The sequence below is a fragment of the Pararge aegeria genome, chromosome Z, assembly GCF_905163445.1.
Source record: "Pararge aegeria chromosome Z, ilParAegt1.1, whole genome shotgun sequence".
Taxonomy (NCBI): Eukaryota; Metazoa; Arthropoda; class Insecta; order Lepidoptera; family Nymphalidae; genus Pararge; species Pararge aegeria.
Genome location: NC_053208.1, coordinates 25802981 through 25822260, shown reverse-complemented (window position 1 = coordinate 25822260; position 19280 = coordinate 25802981). Strand labels below are relative to the sequence as shown.

Below are 19280 nucleotides of genomic sequence, written 5' to 3'. Positions count from 1 at the left end.
ATAACAAACAGTTTGACCCTTATAACTATTACAAATACACGATTCTAATTAGTGTTAGTAGAAATATATATCAGGTGTCAGAATAATTAGTTACTATCAAAGCTCAGCTAATTGTTTTGTCATAAAATAATGTTAAAAATTACTACTGGTATGTCATGAAAATAAATTGTAATAAGGCGATTATTTAATATTATATAACATAGTATTAGTATACATTTATTATTTCCTATTATCTACTTCTAAAATATCCACCCGATTTGATAATGCATGTCGTGATTTTGAGGTCTATAAAGTTAGGGAAAGCGGACTTCCGCATTAGGATGATTTATTTATTTTACATCTTGTTAGTTGTTAGTTCGGCAGGGCTACTTACACTCTAACTAGATATCACTAAATAATTTATGTGGACGAAGTGTATTTTTCTGGGGCACGAAAAAAATTCAAATCTACGATGAATTTAAAGGAGTTCTGTGCTGTGCTAAACGACAGGAAGGATTTTAATTTTTATTTCAGAAATAAGTTAATTCCTAGAGCGGGCAGTTAGCTTGGCCAACGAATTAGTTTGGCCATCCAAAGGGGCAATGCTGCCAGCATCTTAGGAACTGTGCCTTGCTGTGGTTGTTTTGGAGGACGTTTTAGATTTTATTTAGTTTTAAATAGTTTATTTTAGGTTATATTTATAAAACAGTTATTAAAAAAAAGTTAATACAGTATAACAATTATTAAAGAAACCGTCTCATGTTGTTCTTCATGATAGATTCTTCCCGTGCGCAAAGTTGCCTTGAACTTGTGAGTCGTGTATAAACTTGTAGCTGCCCGCATTCGGTTCGCCTCCTGTCAGATTAAATAAAATAAAAAAACTATGTGTAAATATCTGTACAAAGTATACATAATACATAAGGTAACAATATATGTAACTTTCAAATTCAAAGTTATTTCGAGTAGGTTAATATAACCACTTTTGAAACGGTCTGTTTTCTGTGTCAATCCGTTTTCCGAACCAGTGCTAAAGAATGACCACTACTCTTTAGCACTGGTTCGGAAAGCGGATTCCACCGAAAAGCAATCGCTAGCACAGCAGTTGCTCTTTTAAATTTTTTTTTTTTCGTTATGTTTATTCTGTCTTCCGACCACTGAATGCGGAGCTACGTGCTTCTAAGCAAGCTTGTAGTTGAGAAATTCTTCAATAAATAAACGAATACTAATTTAATCCCGATCTCAAAATTTATTTCAGGTGGAAAAAGCATTAATAATTGCTAAAAGCGTAATAAAAAGCATAAACATTATTATGTAGTTGTTATTTTATAACATTCTAGCTTTCCGCACGCGACTTCGTCCACGTGTAATTCGGTTATCATGCTCTAAACGTGTCCCGTAGCCTATGCCACCTTTCTGCAAACATCTTTTTCGTACGGGGAAACACGTTTAGAACGTGATAGCCGATTTCCACGAAATTTAATTTAAATTATGTGCGTCAAACAAAAATATAAATTTTGCGACTACCATATTTACTGCGCAATAGCTGAAACGCAAAACTGCAGCCTTTTTTACTATATTACAACCTTGCGTTGTAATAGAGTAAAAAAGGTGATAACACGGGTGTAAATTTTATTAAATTTTTGATTACTTCATCATTTTAAATTTCTTTTTGGACCCAATTATGAAGTCCACGCCGATTTAGTCGCGGGCAATTATAAAGGTGAAACTTAGTATATTTGATACTCAATCACGTCGCAACTTTTAAATCGATTTGGCTGAAATACCAAAACACGCGTGTAATCTTAGGTTATGAGCCTTCTATCGATGGAATAAGTTCCTAATTACTAGCACGTGTGATGGAAAATTTCTTTTTAAACACAGCACTGCACTGACCTATTTTAATCTGTTTTTTTGTATATTTGGTAGGTCTGAGAATCGGTCGTAATCTATTTTGTAACCCTTAAGTTATAATGTTATACTTATATATGACTTAGAATGCCAAAATATATTTTTGAGCCCCAAAACAAGCGAAGACGAAGTTGCGGGTACGTACGTTGCGGGTGCGGGAAGTACTTTAACAGCTAGTATTTTAATACCGAATGATTTACATACATAAGGTAAACTGTTATTTTGGTGACCGGTAATATTCCAAAGCCTAGAACTCTTTTATTCGAGACTGCATATCACACATCAATATTTGAATTTCGAAAAAATTACAGCATGTAGTATATTTTTTTGGCAATTCTTAATATCCCACAGCCTAGAACTCTTTAGTTTCTGATAAAATACTATTAAGAGCATACCTAAAACGAAAGACTAGCACACTCGTATTCGAGACAGCATAGGAAACGTTAGCATTTGACTTAAAAAAATATTTTATTAAATAGTTAATAGATAGTTTTCGAGGAACAAATAAAGTCGTGCGTCGTATATATACCTGTTTAGTGAAATCTATTTAGAGCAATTCCCGCCTGCGCACTAGAGACACTTAATCGGAGGGTCCCCACTCCACTTTTACTGAGCTTGCTTTGGATTTATGCGATCCTGGTAGAAATACATTTTGCTTCTACTTGTGGATCGCAACTTCGTAGGAACGAATGGATCGCAACTTCGTAGAAACGAATTTTATAACTATAACCTCGTCACCGATTCATAATTATTGAGGAAGATATGTGTCCATGTGATGATTCAACCATTTTATTATGACGCATTATCTAGTTAGATAAAGTTTATTTAAATATCACAAAAAAATATTTCTCATAGTTCAAGAAATGGACATGAGACATATTGGGCTATATTATTTTCATATTACACTCACTATAAATAATATCCAAGCTCAAAGAACCTACTGATGGAAAATATCTCGGGCTGATACTAGACTGTCAATTAACATGGAAATCACATATAAATAACGTAAAATCAACTCTATCTTCTCTTTTAGGATCTCTCTATGGCATCGTCCGATGTCTTCCCCGAAACGTTCGATTAAACATTTACTACTCTAGTTAAACCTCACCTTGATTATCTTATATAAGTATGGGGAAGTGCTGCAAAAACTAACTTAAAATGTCTACAAATCATTCAAAATAGAAGTATCAAAATTCTTTACAACTATAAATTTCTAACACCAACAAAGAGAATTTAACTATATTACAATAATACATGTATTCTTAAAAAAAAAAACGTGTGTGTACTTATGTACACGCGTTAGAAGTAATACGTCTTTGGCGTAACAAGATAAACATCTTTCCAAGAATTTTATCTTTCGCCCGATTCTACATTCGTAGAAAAAACGACACTAACAATAGAAAAGAGTATTCAATACATTTAAAGTTTTATTATAACTGGTGAAAAGTTTATTAAAATATCTCAAAAGAAAAATATTTATACATATGACATGGACAAAGTAAACATATTTAAATTCGGAATACTAATAGACTCATTATCGGGCACCCATGTTTCACTGAACATTAAAATTTGAGATTTTTGTACAATTGAATCAAAAGAATTACCGGATTGAGCCCGCAAACTTTGACAATTGAAAGTGTACACTGTCAAACCTTATAGCTAACTTCATCGTTCTTCGCATCGTTCAGAAAGTTGAAAATGCATTTATTTCAAGTAGGCCTTATATAAGCAATTTTGAAACGTCAAGTCTGTGTGTTTGTAGTGACTCTACCGGTTCGGAACGCAGACTCTACCGAGAAAAAGCCGGCAAGAATCTCAGCAGTTGCTCTTTTCCTTAGAAACGTAACGATGCGAAAATCATAACTTGAGGAGTAATTTTTTTAACAACCCTTAACATCCCAGAGCCTCGAACTCTTTAGTTTCTGATAACCCTCTACTACCTATAATACAAACTAAAAGTACAATAAAAAACTACTAAGACAAACTAAGATAGCATAACTAAAAAGAAAGACCAGAACACTCGTATTCGAGAATGCATGCACACGTCAACATTTAAATTTCGATACAATTATACTACGTAAGGTATAATTTTTTTTGGCCTCCCTTAACTTCATACAGCCTAGAATTCTTAGGTTCTTATAAAAAATGAGGTTTAGTGATTAGGCTACTAAAGGCATATACAAAAGCAGGGATAAGTTTTATGAGCTATATGATGAAAATCAATACAATTAGATTCCAAGTTTCCTTGAATATGTAAAAAGTTAGTCCAAAATATTTAAAAATGTTTGTGGACATGATAAGTCGCTATACATTAAATATTGGATAGTAAAATCTAAAAACAAAATACAAATAACCTGGAAAATTGTTAATAATAAATCTGAGAAAATTAAATCTCCGCACGTAAATTTTGAATTAATTATTAGCAATAATATGGTAACTACTGATAGAAAGGTTGCAAGTACTTTTGAAAACTTTTTCCAAAATGTCCCTATTTTGTTAACTGATTCACTCAAAACCTCGCCATTAATCGACAACTGTAGACCAGTGCGACACTAGTCTAGTCTAGTTACCTGGAGCGTCTTCAGACATGTGCGAGCTGCCGATGATGATGTCTTCCGTACCATCGCGAGTGTCCGTCCTGAAGTTGGTTGGCTGAACCTGTTTTAACACTCAAAACTTAAGTCGTAATCATTACAGCCTATTAGACCCACCACACTGCTCCAATGCGAGTATGTAGGCTTAACGATTATTGACACACGTTAATAATAACAACCGGGACCGACGGCATAACGTGCTCTCCGAAGCTCCGCTAAATTCTTAACTCCCGCCATATTACTCACTGAAAAATCTTTAACAGTAAAAACACCTAACAATTTCAAGCCTAACCCGTGATTCAAAACCAGGACCTATTTTATTAAACACATTAACCACTAACTAACGAGGCAGTCTAAATAAATAATTTACTAAACAGAACTTTAGTACACTATTTTTATGCATTTATACACTTCATGCAATGACTATCAATTTTGACGTCACAAAATATTTTAATGTTAAATTGAGTTACGGTTTAGGTCTAAAAAATAGTCCACAACAGAGTCTCTTCAAATTTCCACAAGATAAACTTGTTGTGGAAACTTTATTGGTTTATACGATACAAAAAACTGACCCGTCGACGGCAACGATGCAATATACTCGTAAGTTATTGTATTTATTTTTTATTTTATATATTGTTATTTATTTTGGTTGATCAAAATATTTATTACTATTATATTTATTTTATACTAGCCGACCCGCGCGACTTCGTCCGCGAATAAGTCGATTTAAAAAAAAACACGTCAATTATGCCTATCCAAAAAACCTCGTCAATCTAAAACTCCGTTGCGCGGATTTTGAAACACAGATGGGGAAAAAATAGCGATGCTATCCTTTAGAAGCTGTTTGCTTTTCCGGGATTAAACGAAGCCTATGAGCTATGCCAGACTATATTGGTTATATATTGTTGGTATCTTTGCCAAATTTTAGCCAAATCGGTTCATTCGTTGTGGCGTTAAAGCCTAACAAACATCCATCCATACATACATCCATCCATCCAAACATCTATTCTCACAAACTTTTGCATTTAAAATATTAGTAGGATGGTACGCATGCATTCGATCGTGGTCCCATATGCCTTGCGACTTGCAGTTATCTGTGAAGAATTATGTCCTCATTAAAATAATATCATGTCATCATATAAATATATATCTTCATTAAAATTAGACAATACATGCTTAGTAGTACACACTGTCAAATAAAATAAGAATGATTAAAATCGGTGCCAATTAAATAGAGATATGAAGTAAAATTGATAAGAATTTCATCCCATATCCCGGAGGAAACTTATTGTTTATCGGGATAAAAAATATCCTATATGTTGACCCGGGATATCAGCTACCACTATACCAAATTTTATTTAAATCTGTTCAGTAGTTTTCACGTGATGCCCGGACAGACAGACAGACAGACAAAAATTAAATAAAAATCTGTTTTGGACTTAGTTTCGATTATAAAGTATCCCCTAGTCAAAATTTTCAAAATATATGAAATGTACAGAAATCTTCCAGTTACAGTTTTATTATAAGTATAGATAAAAGTATGGTTTGTGTCCCAGGAAAAGCTAAACTTACCTGTCCATCGTTCCTCATCAAGTCAGGCATAACAACTCCGCCGGGATACCTGTTGTAGATTCCGTTCAAGTTGTAGTGCAAGTTCATATCAGGGCCGATATTCGCTTTGAGAAGTTGTTCCCAAATACCACCTGGAGACGAAGTATATATTAATTATTAATTATACGAATATATTATAAACGATACTTAAGTTAAGGAACGTGGTTATATTGGATAACGCATCAAGAATGCCATCCATCCATGGGTCTATTTAAATAAATTACATTACACATTTATAAAATCGAGGTTACTATACTAGTAATGAATTTCTTAATCACAAGGTTGCCCTGAAGCAAGCCGCTCCGCTTTCATCTCACACAAGATAGAACAATGTTGTTAAATTGTAAAATGATGTTGGAAAAGAGCAACTGCTGAATTTCTTGCCGGCTCTTCTCGGTAGAATCTGCCTTCCGAACCGGTGGTAGAGTCAATACCAACAGACATACTTGATGTTCAAAACTGCTTATATAAGACCTGGAAATAAATAAATTTTGAATTTGAATATGAATTAAAGATACTTCTGACTTTGACTTTGACTTATTATATTTACTTATTTATTCGTTGGAAGCCTCCCACCCGACTCTCTCAACTTAAAACCACAGCGCTCTTCGCTGCGCCAGGGAGATCGTCACTGGACCAGGAAGTCGTTGTTTAACATGTCCAGTATTAATAGTACCAAAAAGTTACGTTTAGCGTTGACCATATGTTTATATTTTCCCACCCAGCCGTTATTTACTGCCTCTTTAGGATCGTTGGTCCAGATCGTTCCACACTAAGCTTATCTATACTAATATTATAAAGAGGTAACGTTTGTGGGTTTGTGAGTTTGTGAGTTTGTGACGTTTTGAGGGGTAATCTCTAGATCTACTGATGAGAGATATATGATTGAGTTTCCAGAACGCCTATACAAGTCCGCTAAAGCATATGTAATTCTTATCCGAATAAGCAAACTAATATATATACTACTAGATGTTGCCCGCGACTTCGTCTGCGTTTGATTTTGTTTTTAAAGTATTCAGTATCGCTAAGCCTTAAATGAGTATAGTTGTATACTAGCCGTTTCCAGCCCGCTTCGCTGGGCGAATTGAAAAAGGAAATAAATTACATTTTATGTTTTTTTATGTTTCATTTTTATTTATTTTTTTCATATTTTTATTATTCTCCTTTTTTTTATTTTTCTATGAACATAAATAGGCCCCGCGGATAGAACTGTAAGCATCGATATTATTTAGACTTTTAAGTTAAGTTTAAGTTAAAGTCATTGCAAGTCTCATATGTGAAGTTGAAATCTGTCTAGGTTCAAGTGCGACGAATTTTCTGTTAACTAAAATTTTCTCCGTGACATCAATTTTTTATAGAAAATTAATTGTGCATGTTTTTTATGAATTCTATTGGAATAAGTAACTAAATTTTTTTTCCACATCTCATGTGCTTGGAAAATGCATTCATTTTAATCTGTTACATTTCCGCGATCCCGCAATAAAAGAATTCGTCGGTTATGTAGTCTGCAAAAGTAAAATGAATGTAAAATTCTTAGTCCGTTGATTGGATAGCTACATGTAAAGTTAAGTTTTTGAAACCTCTCAATGACTTTTTCTCCGCTGCCAAAAAGACGATTGTTGTAAGGAAATACACGAATATCCCTACATACACGAAGATCCCCACCAAATTTGGAGTCTGTAGAAGTTACAGGTTAGAAATAAAAATTTTTGATTTTAACACCCACCCCCGCAATTCCTGTCGGAAGTAGACTTTATTGAAATCCATTTTGAGATGTTCTTTATGTGAATAATAAAAGATTCCTACCATATTTAGAATTTTTAGAAGCTATATTTCGAAATTGAAATTTTTTATTGTTAACACAAAAAACGAACGAACACGAAAAAAAAAAAAAAAATTCAAAAAAAATTCCACCCCCGCGAACCTTATTGGAGGTGATTCATTGTAAAATCCGCTCGAAGATCATTTTTATATTACATATAGAACACTCTCACTAAATTTGGAGTCTATAGGAGCTATCGCTTGGAAATTGAAAATTTTCATTGTTAACGCCCCCGCAATCTTCTTTGGGGTGGGTTATCGTAAAATTTGTTCATAAATCATTTTTACAACACTTATAGAAAATTTCTACAAAATTTGGAGCTTGTAGGAGCTTTAGCTGGAAAATTAAAAATATTAATTGTTAATACCCACCCCTGCAACCCCCTGTGGGGTGAGCTATCGTAAAATTCGTTCATAGCCTATTTCTACACCTCTTACAGAAGATTCCTACCAAATTTGAAGTCTATAGGAGCTATAGTTTAAAAACGGGAATTGTTCATTGTTAACGCCCCCGCAATCCCCTTTGGGGAATGAATTTCTTAAAATCTATTCATAGCTGACCTCTACATAGCAAAAGTAATATTCCTACCAAGTTTCACGTTTCTAAGTCTTATGGTTCCCGAGATTTCGTGGTGAGTGACTATATAGATGGGAATTCTTCGATTATCATCGAAATTTTTAACTTTTTATCGGGCTTTTTTAAAATTTTCTTACATACAAAACTTTCTCCTGACAATTCTGAAGATAAAAAAAAGCCCAATTGGTCCAGCCGATCTCCACTACCGTGAGTAGATTCTTAGCTGAATGTAAAAAACCATAATCCGTTTAATACACTCTGTTGAAATCCATGAAAACAAAAGAATCAAGAGAAAATGCTTATCTTTTGTTTTTATTAGCGGGATAAATGTTCATAAAAGTAAAACAGCAATAAAAAAATGAAGGAATGTTGGAATTCAAAAAATAGATAGCCATAAACCATCTAGGAAAAATTTCGCATCGAATGGTGGTAGTTTCATGTCGATACGATCAGTGGTTTAGGCGTGATTGAGCCTCAAACGAAGACCATTTTCATTATATATATATATAGATACATATGACATGTGACTGTCAATTAATTATAGACAAATAATTTGCAATAAAATAAAATTGTGACTTTACTTAAAGATCTAAGCTATCCTATCTCTTAAGTTGGACCAGACTGCTCACGGTGTGCCAATTTAATTTAAAATCGGTTCAGTAGTTTAGGAGTCCATCGCGGACAAACATCGTGAAAGGAGATTTATATATATACTATATACTTAAGTATTAAAACCAAAAGACATTTCCCTTTTACTGCATATAATTTGGACAAATGGTAAAAATACGAGATAGGTATGGAACCGCGACCATGAGTCTTTCCAATCTTTTGAGTTATATTAATTCTATTAGACGTTTTTTTTATATGATCAAAATGTCAATCTGTTAAGAAATAATCTATGTTGGCTTATATGGGGTTGGAACTCCAGAAGAACTGTATAGTATTTTTGTACCAAATAATAACATTAGATACATATTGGATAGAAGCGGAATTCCATGATATATTATGAAAATTAAGCTTAATTTTCTATTCTAATTTTGAACAATAAAAATTAGCATTATCTATTCAATAATATTCATTTCATTCATTCATTTGTACCCTGGTAATGTAGCCAAATTGACATGCGATTACGTACGCACATATGTAGTAAAAATATAAGCCTCCTTTTGGAAGTCCGGAAATAAATCATAGCACTCAGTATTATACGAACCACATTCATAATTTGAATACAAGTAAAAATGTTTAACGTCCAAATGAGGCGGGCACGGGTCATATATTATACATATCAAATAACTGTTTAAAGCTATACGAATCTGTCATACTCAGTATTGTTCGCTAAGCTACAATATATCTTAATAAATCAAAAGCTGATCAGCTTAATTTTTTTAATAAGCTACGGACTCAGAAAACAACTTTAAACCATGTGTTTAAACCATTTTGTTTTAAATTTTTACATTCATACGCATAAGTTGCTGGAGGCGGCGATAGATGGCGGCACAAGTATATAGTGCAAAAGCATGTCGCGCTATCGTTTGGTTCATTGAAACCCGTATATACTGTGTCGAAGCTTCCATTTGTTATACGTTAAAGTTAGATACCTTAGAGTTATTTACAATATTACACTATACTATTTTTGGAAAATCATATCTTCAGAAGATATGATTTTAAATACATTTTCATCAAGTACGCTAATGGTTAAAACCTAACGACGTAAGTCTGATCACCGCTGAAGGTAGAGGAGGAAAAGGATACTATAAATCCTTCCTTGCTTTGCTTCCCAGTGGTCTATACTGTAAAACCTCACCCAGTAGTGGGATATGAACCATTTTGTTTTAAATTTTTACATGCATACGCATAAGTTGCTGGAGGCGGCGATAGATGGCGGCACAAGTATATCGTGCAAAAGCATGTCGCGCTATCGTTTGGTTCATTGAAACCCCTATATACTGTGTCGAAGCTTCCATTTGTTATACATTAAATTTAGATACATTAAAGTTTGCTAAAATCTTACACTGTACTACTATTTTTGGAAAATCATCTTGCTTTGCTGCCCAGTGGTCTATACTGTAAAACCTCACCCAGTAGTGGGATATGAATCCCTTTTAATATTATAAATGCGTGAATATGTCGTTTTGTTTGCTTTCTATGTACAACGGATGAACCGATCTTGGCAAGCGTGTAGCTTGTATGAAGGTGGAAAAACTAGAAAGGGTAATATTTTGTTCACACATTATTTGTAGTCATTTGGCATGGGCAGTTAAAAGCTGTATTGGTAAGAAGGAACCGTGTTAGATCCGCCAGACGTTTGTTTGTATGTTATTTGGCACTAACAGTCTAGTCGGTACGACTATCGATCGAAAACTTAGAATAAGTTAGGAATAAGAAAAGCCTGGTCTCCGGGAGTCAGAAAAAAAAGTTTTTTCTTGAAGTTATACTTCTTTAGTAGCGTTAGGAGAAAATTATTGGAGTGTAATTGTACGATGTAATGAAATTCGCGCGCACATGGTTACACGACTTTAACTGATGAAGGTAGCTGCGAAGCTGAGTGAGCGGGGAGTACATCGTCCGCCAGCTCACTTTTACGGTGCGCGCGCACCCCTCGCAAAAAACCGACACCCTGAAGTTAGCTATAGACGACATTTTGCAAAAAAAAGGTATAATTTTAATTGTCATAGTCTCCTGGCTCATTGCGGTGATTTAATTTATTAAATTGTACAAAAATTTTAATGTTCAGCGAAACTTGGTGGTCCGATAATGAAATAACTAGATAATGCGTTATGATAAAACTTACAATGTATAAAATACCTTTTTTCCATTGTTAGTGTCGTTTTCTCTATAAACGTAGAATAACATAAGATACAATTTTTGAAAAGGTTTTTATGATGTTACGGAAAAGCAGTATAACACTTCTAACGTGTGTAGGTACATAATACATATACTGTTTTTTGAGTCCTCTATTCCATGGCGCCTTTTTTTGTAATTCTAAGTTACAAGTTTTGTTTTTTATTTTAGCCGAATAAATATCATTCATTCATTCATTTCATTTATCTCTATTTCAGGACATAGTCTAAGATCCCGATATAAAACGACCTTCACCGAGATGGTTATTTGATAAAACGTTATATATTTAATTATATTTAATTAAGTATGTCAATAAATATATTGCATATGGGTTGTCGAACAAATTTCAGTCCAGGATATGATTAATTAATAATTAAAAAAAAATTTTTGTGTGTGGTGGGCCGGTAATGGGTCGATGTGATGATGCTACAGTCAATATCGGTAACTTTGATTCTGTGACGAATATATTTCTTACCCTTTTGTTTTTCAGGGACGCTGAATATCTTGAACAATGCCCAATGTCAGTCTATCAATGTCATTACAGGTACACACTATAAGACTTAGTTGCCTTACCCTTGTCTATGGACACGATGGGTCTGTTGGACTGCCACGGGTATTCTCCATGCGCTTGGAAGTAGACAGCATACGTCGAGAGCTGGAACGTTGGTTGAATTACAACTCGTCAGCAAACGCTCTCCCGTTTCTAATTAACAAGCTCCATACATCATACTTTCAGGATTCTGATGGAGCTATCCCGCTTCTGAAGCGTAAGCAGGCAAATTGTTTACTGATCTACGCTGAAGATGTTAATCCTTGTTATTTACGTTCTTATACAACAAGCGCAATTATACAACAAACTTTCAAGCCTACGATATAAATTACTCATAATAATCTTGTTGGGCAAAGGCCTTCTTCAGGAGTCCCTCAGTCAGGAGAGGTGGTCTTAGAGCTTCAACCCATAACGCTGCTCCAATACGGGATGGTGGGCTCATATTACTCGTTAGTATTAAATTAATACCTTTTTTCGTTATACATTAAAGCCCGTTGAAGTCAACTCATAGTATAAATTTTGAGGATTCCGATCACAAGAATAAGCCAGCTGAATTGTGAAGAAACTAATCTAATAAACAAGCTGAAGAGTTTGTATTTTTGATTGTTTGAAAGCACATAACTTACGGAACCTCCAGCCTGGTTAAAACATGTTTTTGCAGCGATAGCCCGATTGTTGAGAAAAATTATAGGCTGTCAATATTACAAGACCTCGCACCAAGCGATTTTCATCTCTTTTCTTATACGCCTTTCTAATGTTCTTATCTTACGGCTGGGATTTGAAACGCCGCGCCCTCCCGAGTTTTGTGTTTCCTAACTCTTACAACCTGGGTATTTTTAAAACAATCGTGAATAGGTATCTTCTAAGCGAGTACGTCCTATCTTAGGCCACATCTGCACTTACCATCAGGTGAGATTGTTGTCAAACGCTGGTCAATTACCAATAAAAAACGGCTATTCAACATCATGAGAAAACATAACAAAGGAGCAAGCGGCATGATTGTGAAGTGGTGAGTAGAGGTATATTGTTTAAGGGAAACTTATCATAGGTTTTAGAATGCCGAGAATATTATGAAAAAGAACACGCGCTTTTAAAACTGGTCACGCTCCATATCCATATATAAAAACGATAAGATAAGATTTGGTTCTAAATGTTTTAAGGTACCTGCGTGTAGTATAGTGCAAGCCAGTACTTGCCCCCGTGGCCCACGAAGGCAGTCTCGTTGACTTCAAGAAGCGCTGGTAAAGGCTGATGCGCCGCCTCTCGAGAGATGCGCAGATTGCAGCCATACCTGACCAACACGAAGTGGCAGCGGAATCAAACAATCTGCAATACCCTCAAAACATGCAACGGGTCTCTTCTCAGCTTGGCGCAGGAGACATTTTTCTCCCCGGGGAAAGGATCATATTTGATCTTCTCCCACAGCTTTATAGTATCGTAGAAGAACCAAAGTTACCGTTTAAAGAGTCACGAAGCTAAAGTTGATGGACCTCAGACAAGGTTGGCGGGCGACATCAAGCGAGTCGCAGGCAGCCGTTGGACCCAAGTGGACGTCCATCGGTTAACATGATGGTGATGATGATGATGATGACAGTTTTATCAAGCTACGACTATTTCCACTTGTAATATTAAATGGGAATAAACTGTTCCTATTCTCTGTCGTCGAGCTTAGGCAGATGGACACGTTAATGTTTTCCCTTGTCAGGGGAATTTTTGTCTCTTGTCTATAATAGCAGTAAAGAATAAGAATTGTTTAGGTATTAGTCCACCATGGTCAGTGCAGATTGGTAGACATCACACGCCTTTGAGAACATTATGGAAAACACTCCGATATGCAGGTTTCCTTACGATGTTACCCTTCACCGCTAAAGGAAGTGAAATTTCATGTCCTAAAACGCAATTAACTCCTAAAAGTTAGAGGGGCTTGACTGTATCCGATAAGGCTCCGCTCAAAGGAAGGTCGAAGTCCTAGCCACTAGGCTATCACCACATTTTTACCATATTCTTTCAAATAGTCAGCCTTGGGGCCTTTTAACCGCATATATAATACCTACTTAATAAATATTAGTCAGTCTATGCAAAAGCCACTTCGTGTTTCATTACGGACTGTCTACAGAATTGAAAACTACATACAATGTATAATTTGATAAATATATATATATTATTCCACTACAAGTTGTAGTGGAATCACTTAGCGGAACATCTTGGATGGTAGCTACGGCCGAAGCCTCCCAGACCAGACCAGACCAGACCAGCCCGGAGAAAATTCTAAAATTACACATATCCTTATGCTCCTACCGGGGAACAATCCCGCGACCACAAACTTGGCACTACTACTATGCTAGTACGTTTTTCCCCAATGATGTTTTAGTTTAAAAAAACCACGAATATGAGTTTTTACCAATCAGGGCATGCCTTCAGTAAGTCGTAGGGCGCGCGGTAGTACTCTGCGCGGCGCACGATAGGGTTGCGGATGTTGAACCGCTCGTTGGGGTCCGTGAGATTGACGCGTTTGATCTTCACGTCCCGGCGTTCGCAGATGTAGTCGTAGTGGAATTTTGGAATCGATTCTCCTCGAGAGCAGTAAGTGGCTGCGGGAAATGCTCAATTGAGTTTTTAACCACCAAAAAAAAAAAACTGAGGTGTTATAAGTTTGACGTGTCTCTGTGTATGTCTGCCTGTGGAATCGCATTTTCCGAACAGATGAACCGACGTTGATTTTGTGTTTGTTGCAACTCGCGCGATATGGGCATCAAATGAAGAACTAGTAGAATACAGTACACTATGGTGGAAGTCGGGAGTTTCTTCATCATCGTCATCATCAAATCAACCGATTTACGTCCACTGCTGGACATAGGTCTTTTGTAGGGCGTTCCAAACTCCACGATTTTGGGCCGCTTGTATCCAGCGACTCGTTTGATTTCGTCAGTCCAGCTGGTTGGGGGTCGACCAACGCTGCGCTTACCGGTACGGGGTTGCCGCTCCAACACCTTGGAACCCCAACGTCCATCGGTTCTCCGAGCTATTTGTCCCGCCCATTGCCACTTCAGCTTCGCGACTCGTTAAGCTATGTCGTTAACTCTAGCTCTTCCACGGATCTCCTCATTTGATCACGTAGAGATACTCCTAACATAGCTCTTTTCATCGCTCGCTGAGTCACTCTGAGCCTTCTTATGAGGCCCATAGAATATTATTAATTATTAATAAGTGGCGGTAGCGTAGTTCAAATCCAGAAGCGTTCGCCACCTTTAGCTTTAACGCAGCGGTAAACAGTTTCGGGGAAATAACATCTTCCTGTCGCAGTACCTTGGCATCAAAATCAACGGCGACTACATCACTCAACTTCGTTTTTCCGACGATGTAGTTATAATGGCAGAGACTCTGGGAGACCTTAATGCAATCCTCAATGACCTCAGCAGAGTTTCTCAACAGGTAGGCCTACGTGTGAACATGAGCAAGATGAAAATTACGTATAACGTAGCTCATGTCCCGCTCCAATCCGTTTGGAACTCTGCATTCCAAATTGTAGATGGTGGACGTTGTTTTGTTACACCTTTTCTTTTTTATGTACTTTTTGTTGTGTGCAATAAAAGTATATTCATTCATGGGTAAATATACCTAGCACACACGAACCAGTTACTTGTGCTAATTCTATGCCATTATGTTTTTGTCTTGGCATTCCAAAATTAATAAAACTATCCTTTCACATGCTATGTTTTTAAGGTGATTCCATAAATCGTTACTTACTTTTGAATGTTCCATCGAGGGTAGCTACGGAAGCATACTGATCGATGCAGTATCGGTAGCCCAAAACAGTCGGATACCGGAGGTAGGGAGTCTTGCAAGAGAACCGGCCTTCCTGATACATCGCACCCTGGAAGATACTCCAGCGATGAATTAGAGATAGACTGACCAGTCACATAACTGGAGGCACGGCTAGATTGAACGCGAAATTAGGAATATTATCTTTGCCATCACGTATTGTGTGGACATGAATTGGCACTTTGCAGGATTTGTATCTTGCATGCCCTGCGAAATGTAGTTCTGTTTATAAGCGCTGTTTTTTTTACAGCTGGGCCATGTTCAAAATCACCGGAATGAGCCCGCAGACTTTGACAATTGAAAGTGTATACTGTTAAACCTTTTAATAAAAACTAAAACAAACTCAATAGCTAACTTGAGCGTGTCGTTTTTTTGTGACGGTGTGGGCGCTCATTGCAAAAATTTACTCTCATCATTTTTCCCTAACGCGCCATAAGAAGAATAACTTCAAAAAGCAATAATCACCTTGCAGATGACGCTACGCCTGCCCGGCGGTCGCGCCACCCCTCCGAAGCAGTAGGTGCGTGTTCCGTTTATCATTATCTCCGTGGCCCCGCCGTGCGTCACGAGGGTGATCCCGTTGATGCCGGCCAGGGCGAACCGCTGAAGCCCGGCGCGTTTGCGTACCTCAACGTTGTTCTTCATGCTCATGGTGTTTACGATCGCCTGCCAGCCGTAAACGAACTCGTGCATCGGACCTGCGCAATACCCTCATGTGTTCACCAACTAACTAGTCAGTAACTAACAGTCTTTGTTTATGGTGGTCTAGTGACCTAAACGAAGACAAAAAATATTTATTTTATTAGGCCTAATATAAAAGCAGTTTTGAAACGTCAAGAGTGTCTGTTTGTAGTGACTCTACCTTTGACTAGTTGAAGTTATTTTAAATTATTATTAGTATAGAACGAGAGTTCTGGGCTGTGGAATATTGAGAATTGCCAAAAAGGTTAAACTTCCTTTTATACAATTTTTTCGAAATTCGAATCATCAGTCTCGAATACGAATGTTGTAGGCTTGGTTTTTAGTCATGTTAGTCTTAGTAATATTCTATCTGAAACTTAAAGAGTTCTAATCTGTAAAATTCAAATTGAAATTCAAAATTAATTTTATTTCAAGTAGGCCCAATATAAGCACACGAAGCGAAGCGTCAAGTCTGTCTGATTGTAGTGACTCCGCGAAGAAGCCGGCAAGAAACTCAGGAGTTGCTCTTTTCCAACATCATTTTACAAGTTAAAATCTTGTCATGAAGAATTCAACAATAGTACCTATATACCTCGATGTATTAAATGTGTTTTTATACATTCTTTAAACCTATGCAATGGTAAATCTAATATTACATTCGGTCTCATGTTATAAAAGCATATACTCAGCCCCACAAAGGTTTTCTGCACTTTCGTAATACGATATGCTGATATCACTAATTTATGTCCGTTTCTAGTAAGTCGATTTTTTATATCCACTTTTTTTTAAAAGATTAATCTTATGTTTTACAAATATTCTCATAATCAATCACATCGGCCCACTACAGAGCATTGGTCTCCTGTCACAATGAGAAGGGGTTGAGGCAGTAGTCCACAACGCTGGCCCAGCGCGGAATGGTGGATCACTGGCAACATACACTTTTGGAAGATTTGATTGGTCTTCAGGCACTGTTTTGGACGAAAAGATGTTACGACATTCCCGAACTTTGCCCATCCGAGTTGGATTCGGGGGTTTACCTCTTCCTCGAAATTTGACCTGACTAACTGGACCGTGTCTCCTAGGGATGTGTCTCATTTTCATAAGGCATCAAGGATATTATATCGCTGCGATCGGACATGGCCTCATGACTATGTCTAAACAATATGTGTATGGATGCAAATAAAAGAACATGAATTTCTGCGCATTATTCGAAGGCTTTACCGATGCCGAAGCTGTCGCCGTCGAGAAAGTTGAACATCTCGGCGAAGGAGTCCGGCATGAGGCCTGCCACCACGGTTGAGGTCTGCATCCCCTCGTCTGGCAGCATGGGACCGATCTCGTCCGCCGGCGTCGTGAACTCGTGCGAGATGTTACTGAAGTGCGCGCGGGAACCATCGCTCTGTCACATATAAATACCCACCCTGAGTGAAACAGTTTATCATAATATTTTGGACGTCCGATTGGCGCAGTGGCAATGACTCTTCTTTCTGTGTCCAAGACTGTGGGTTCGATTCCCACAACTGAAAGATATTTGTGTGAATTGCTTGGCTACACGTATTTGTTGGTAGGGTGGTAACTAGCCACGGCCGAATAGGATTCCATCTGATTAGACCGGAGAGAACTCAGAAATCAAAAACTCTCCTAATAGCTGCGTCTCATAATGTGTCGTAAGCCCAGCAGGGGGATATAATTAACATGTCCACATGCTAAAGCACGGGAACATGGAATAGGAGAAGTTTTCCCCGTTTACGTACACTTATATTATTTTCACCTGTACGCCAGTGCTCTGAGAGTTGATAAAGCTATGGGAGGAGAAAGATTTATATCCTTTCCCCGGGATATAATTGTCTCTTGCCTATACTAGCCGTGCAGAGATTTTATCTCATCTAAAAATATGTATACCGCGCTAAATGAAGTTTTCAGTTCAAAAATTGGTCGATTATAAAACACATACCTCAGCGACCCAACCAGCAAGCAATATACACGGTAAAAACCACATCGCGTTCGAGTAATAATCAATCTTCTTTCAGAATCAATACCGAAACAGGCAATTTAAACGTACCAATCAATTAAAAATAATCACCGCGATACATAAAAATGGTGCTTTTACAACTCGTTAAACTAATTGCACTGCACTTAAGATCATTCACGTTACATATAAGGTAACTCTACCTTAATTTTTTTTTTATTCCACTACAAGTTAGCCCTAGATTGTATCTAGCGGCTGAAGCGGTGATAGCTCAGTGGGTAGGACTCCGACTTAACCTTCGGGGGGCGAGTTCGAATCCCAGCAAGCTACTCTCACTTTTCTAAGTTATGTGCATTTTTTAACAAATCGAAATTTCACTTGCTCCAACTGTGCAGGAACCTGCATACTTGAGAGTTCTACGTGATAAAATAAATAAATATAATACAACAATGCACACAGCGCCATCTAGCCCTAAAGTAAGCGTAGATTGTATTATGGGAACATAAGATTTAAATTATGGATAAAACGTTCATTAAATGGATTCAAAATACATTACAAAATTTGGCACACACTACCATGTATTTGACGTACACGCACATAAACTCTTTTTGATGCATTTTTTGGATTATAATTTGGTTGATAAACAGGCAAATTTACAGTGTAGCCGTGGCTGAAAATTTTTATATGAATAATATGCATAAATACTTATGATATACACATAAAAACCCAGACATTTTAATCATCACATTTTCCAGTTGTGGGAATCGAATGCACAGCCTTGGGACTCAGAGAGCAGGGTCGCTGCCCACTGAGCTAATCGGCCGTCAAATGTGTAATGTTCTGAAAGGTGTGTGGAGTCCACTAATCCACACCGGGCCAGCGTGGTGGACTACGGCCTTGACTCCTTGTCATTGTGGGAGGAGACCC

General features: G+C 37.0%; 1 protein-coding gene across 1 annotated transcript; it reads right to left on the bottom strand.

The window, feature by feature from the left end:
* Positions 1–701: 701 nt before the first annotated feature.
* On the bottom strand, positions 702–18383 carry LOC120635970. The gene is made up of 10 exons (XM_039907182.1): positions 18339–18383; positions 17606–17783; positions 16169–16401; positions 15629–15755; positions 14283–14472; positions 13046–13172; positions 11905–11986; positions 6054–6184; positions 4458–4545; positions 702–834 (listed from the first exon to the last, which is right to left on the bottom strand). The coding sequence occupies exons 1-10, from the start codon at positions 18381–18383 to the stop codon at positions 749–751; spliced, it is 1287 nt and encodes a 428-aa protein (XP_039763116.1). The 3' UTR covers positions 702–748.
* Between the last annotated feature and the right edge of the window lie 897 nt (positions 18384–19280).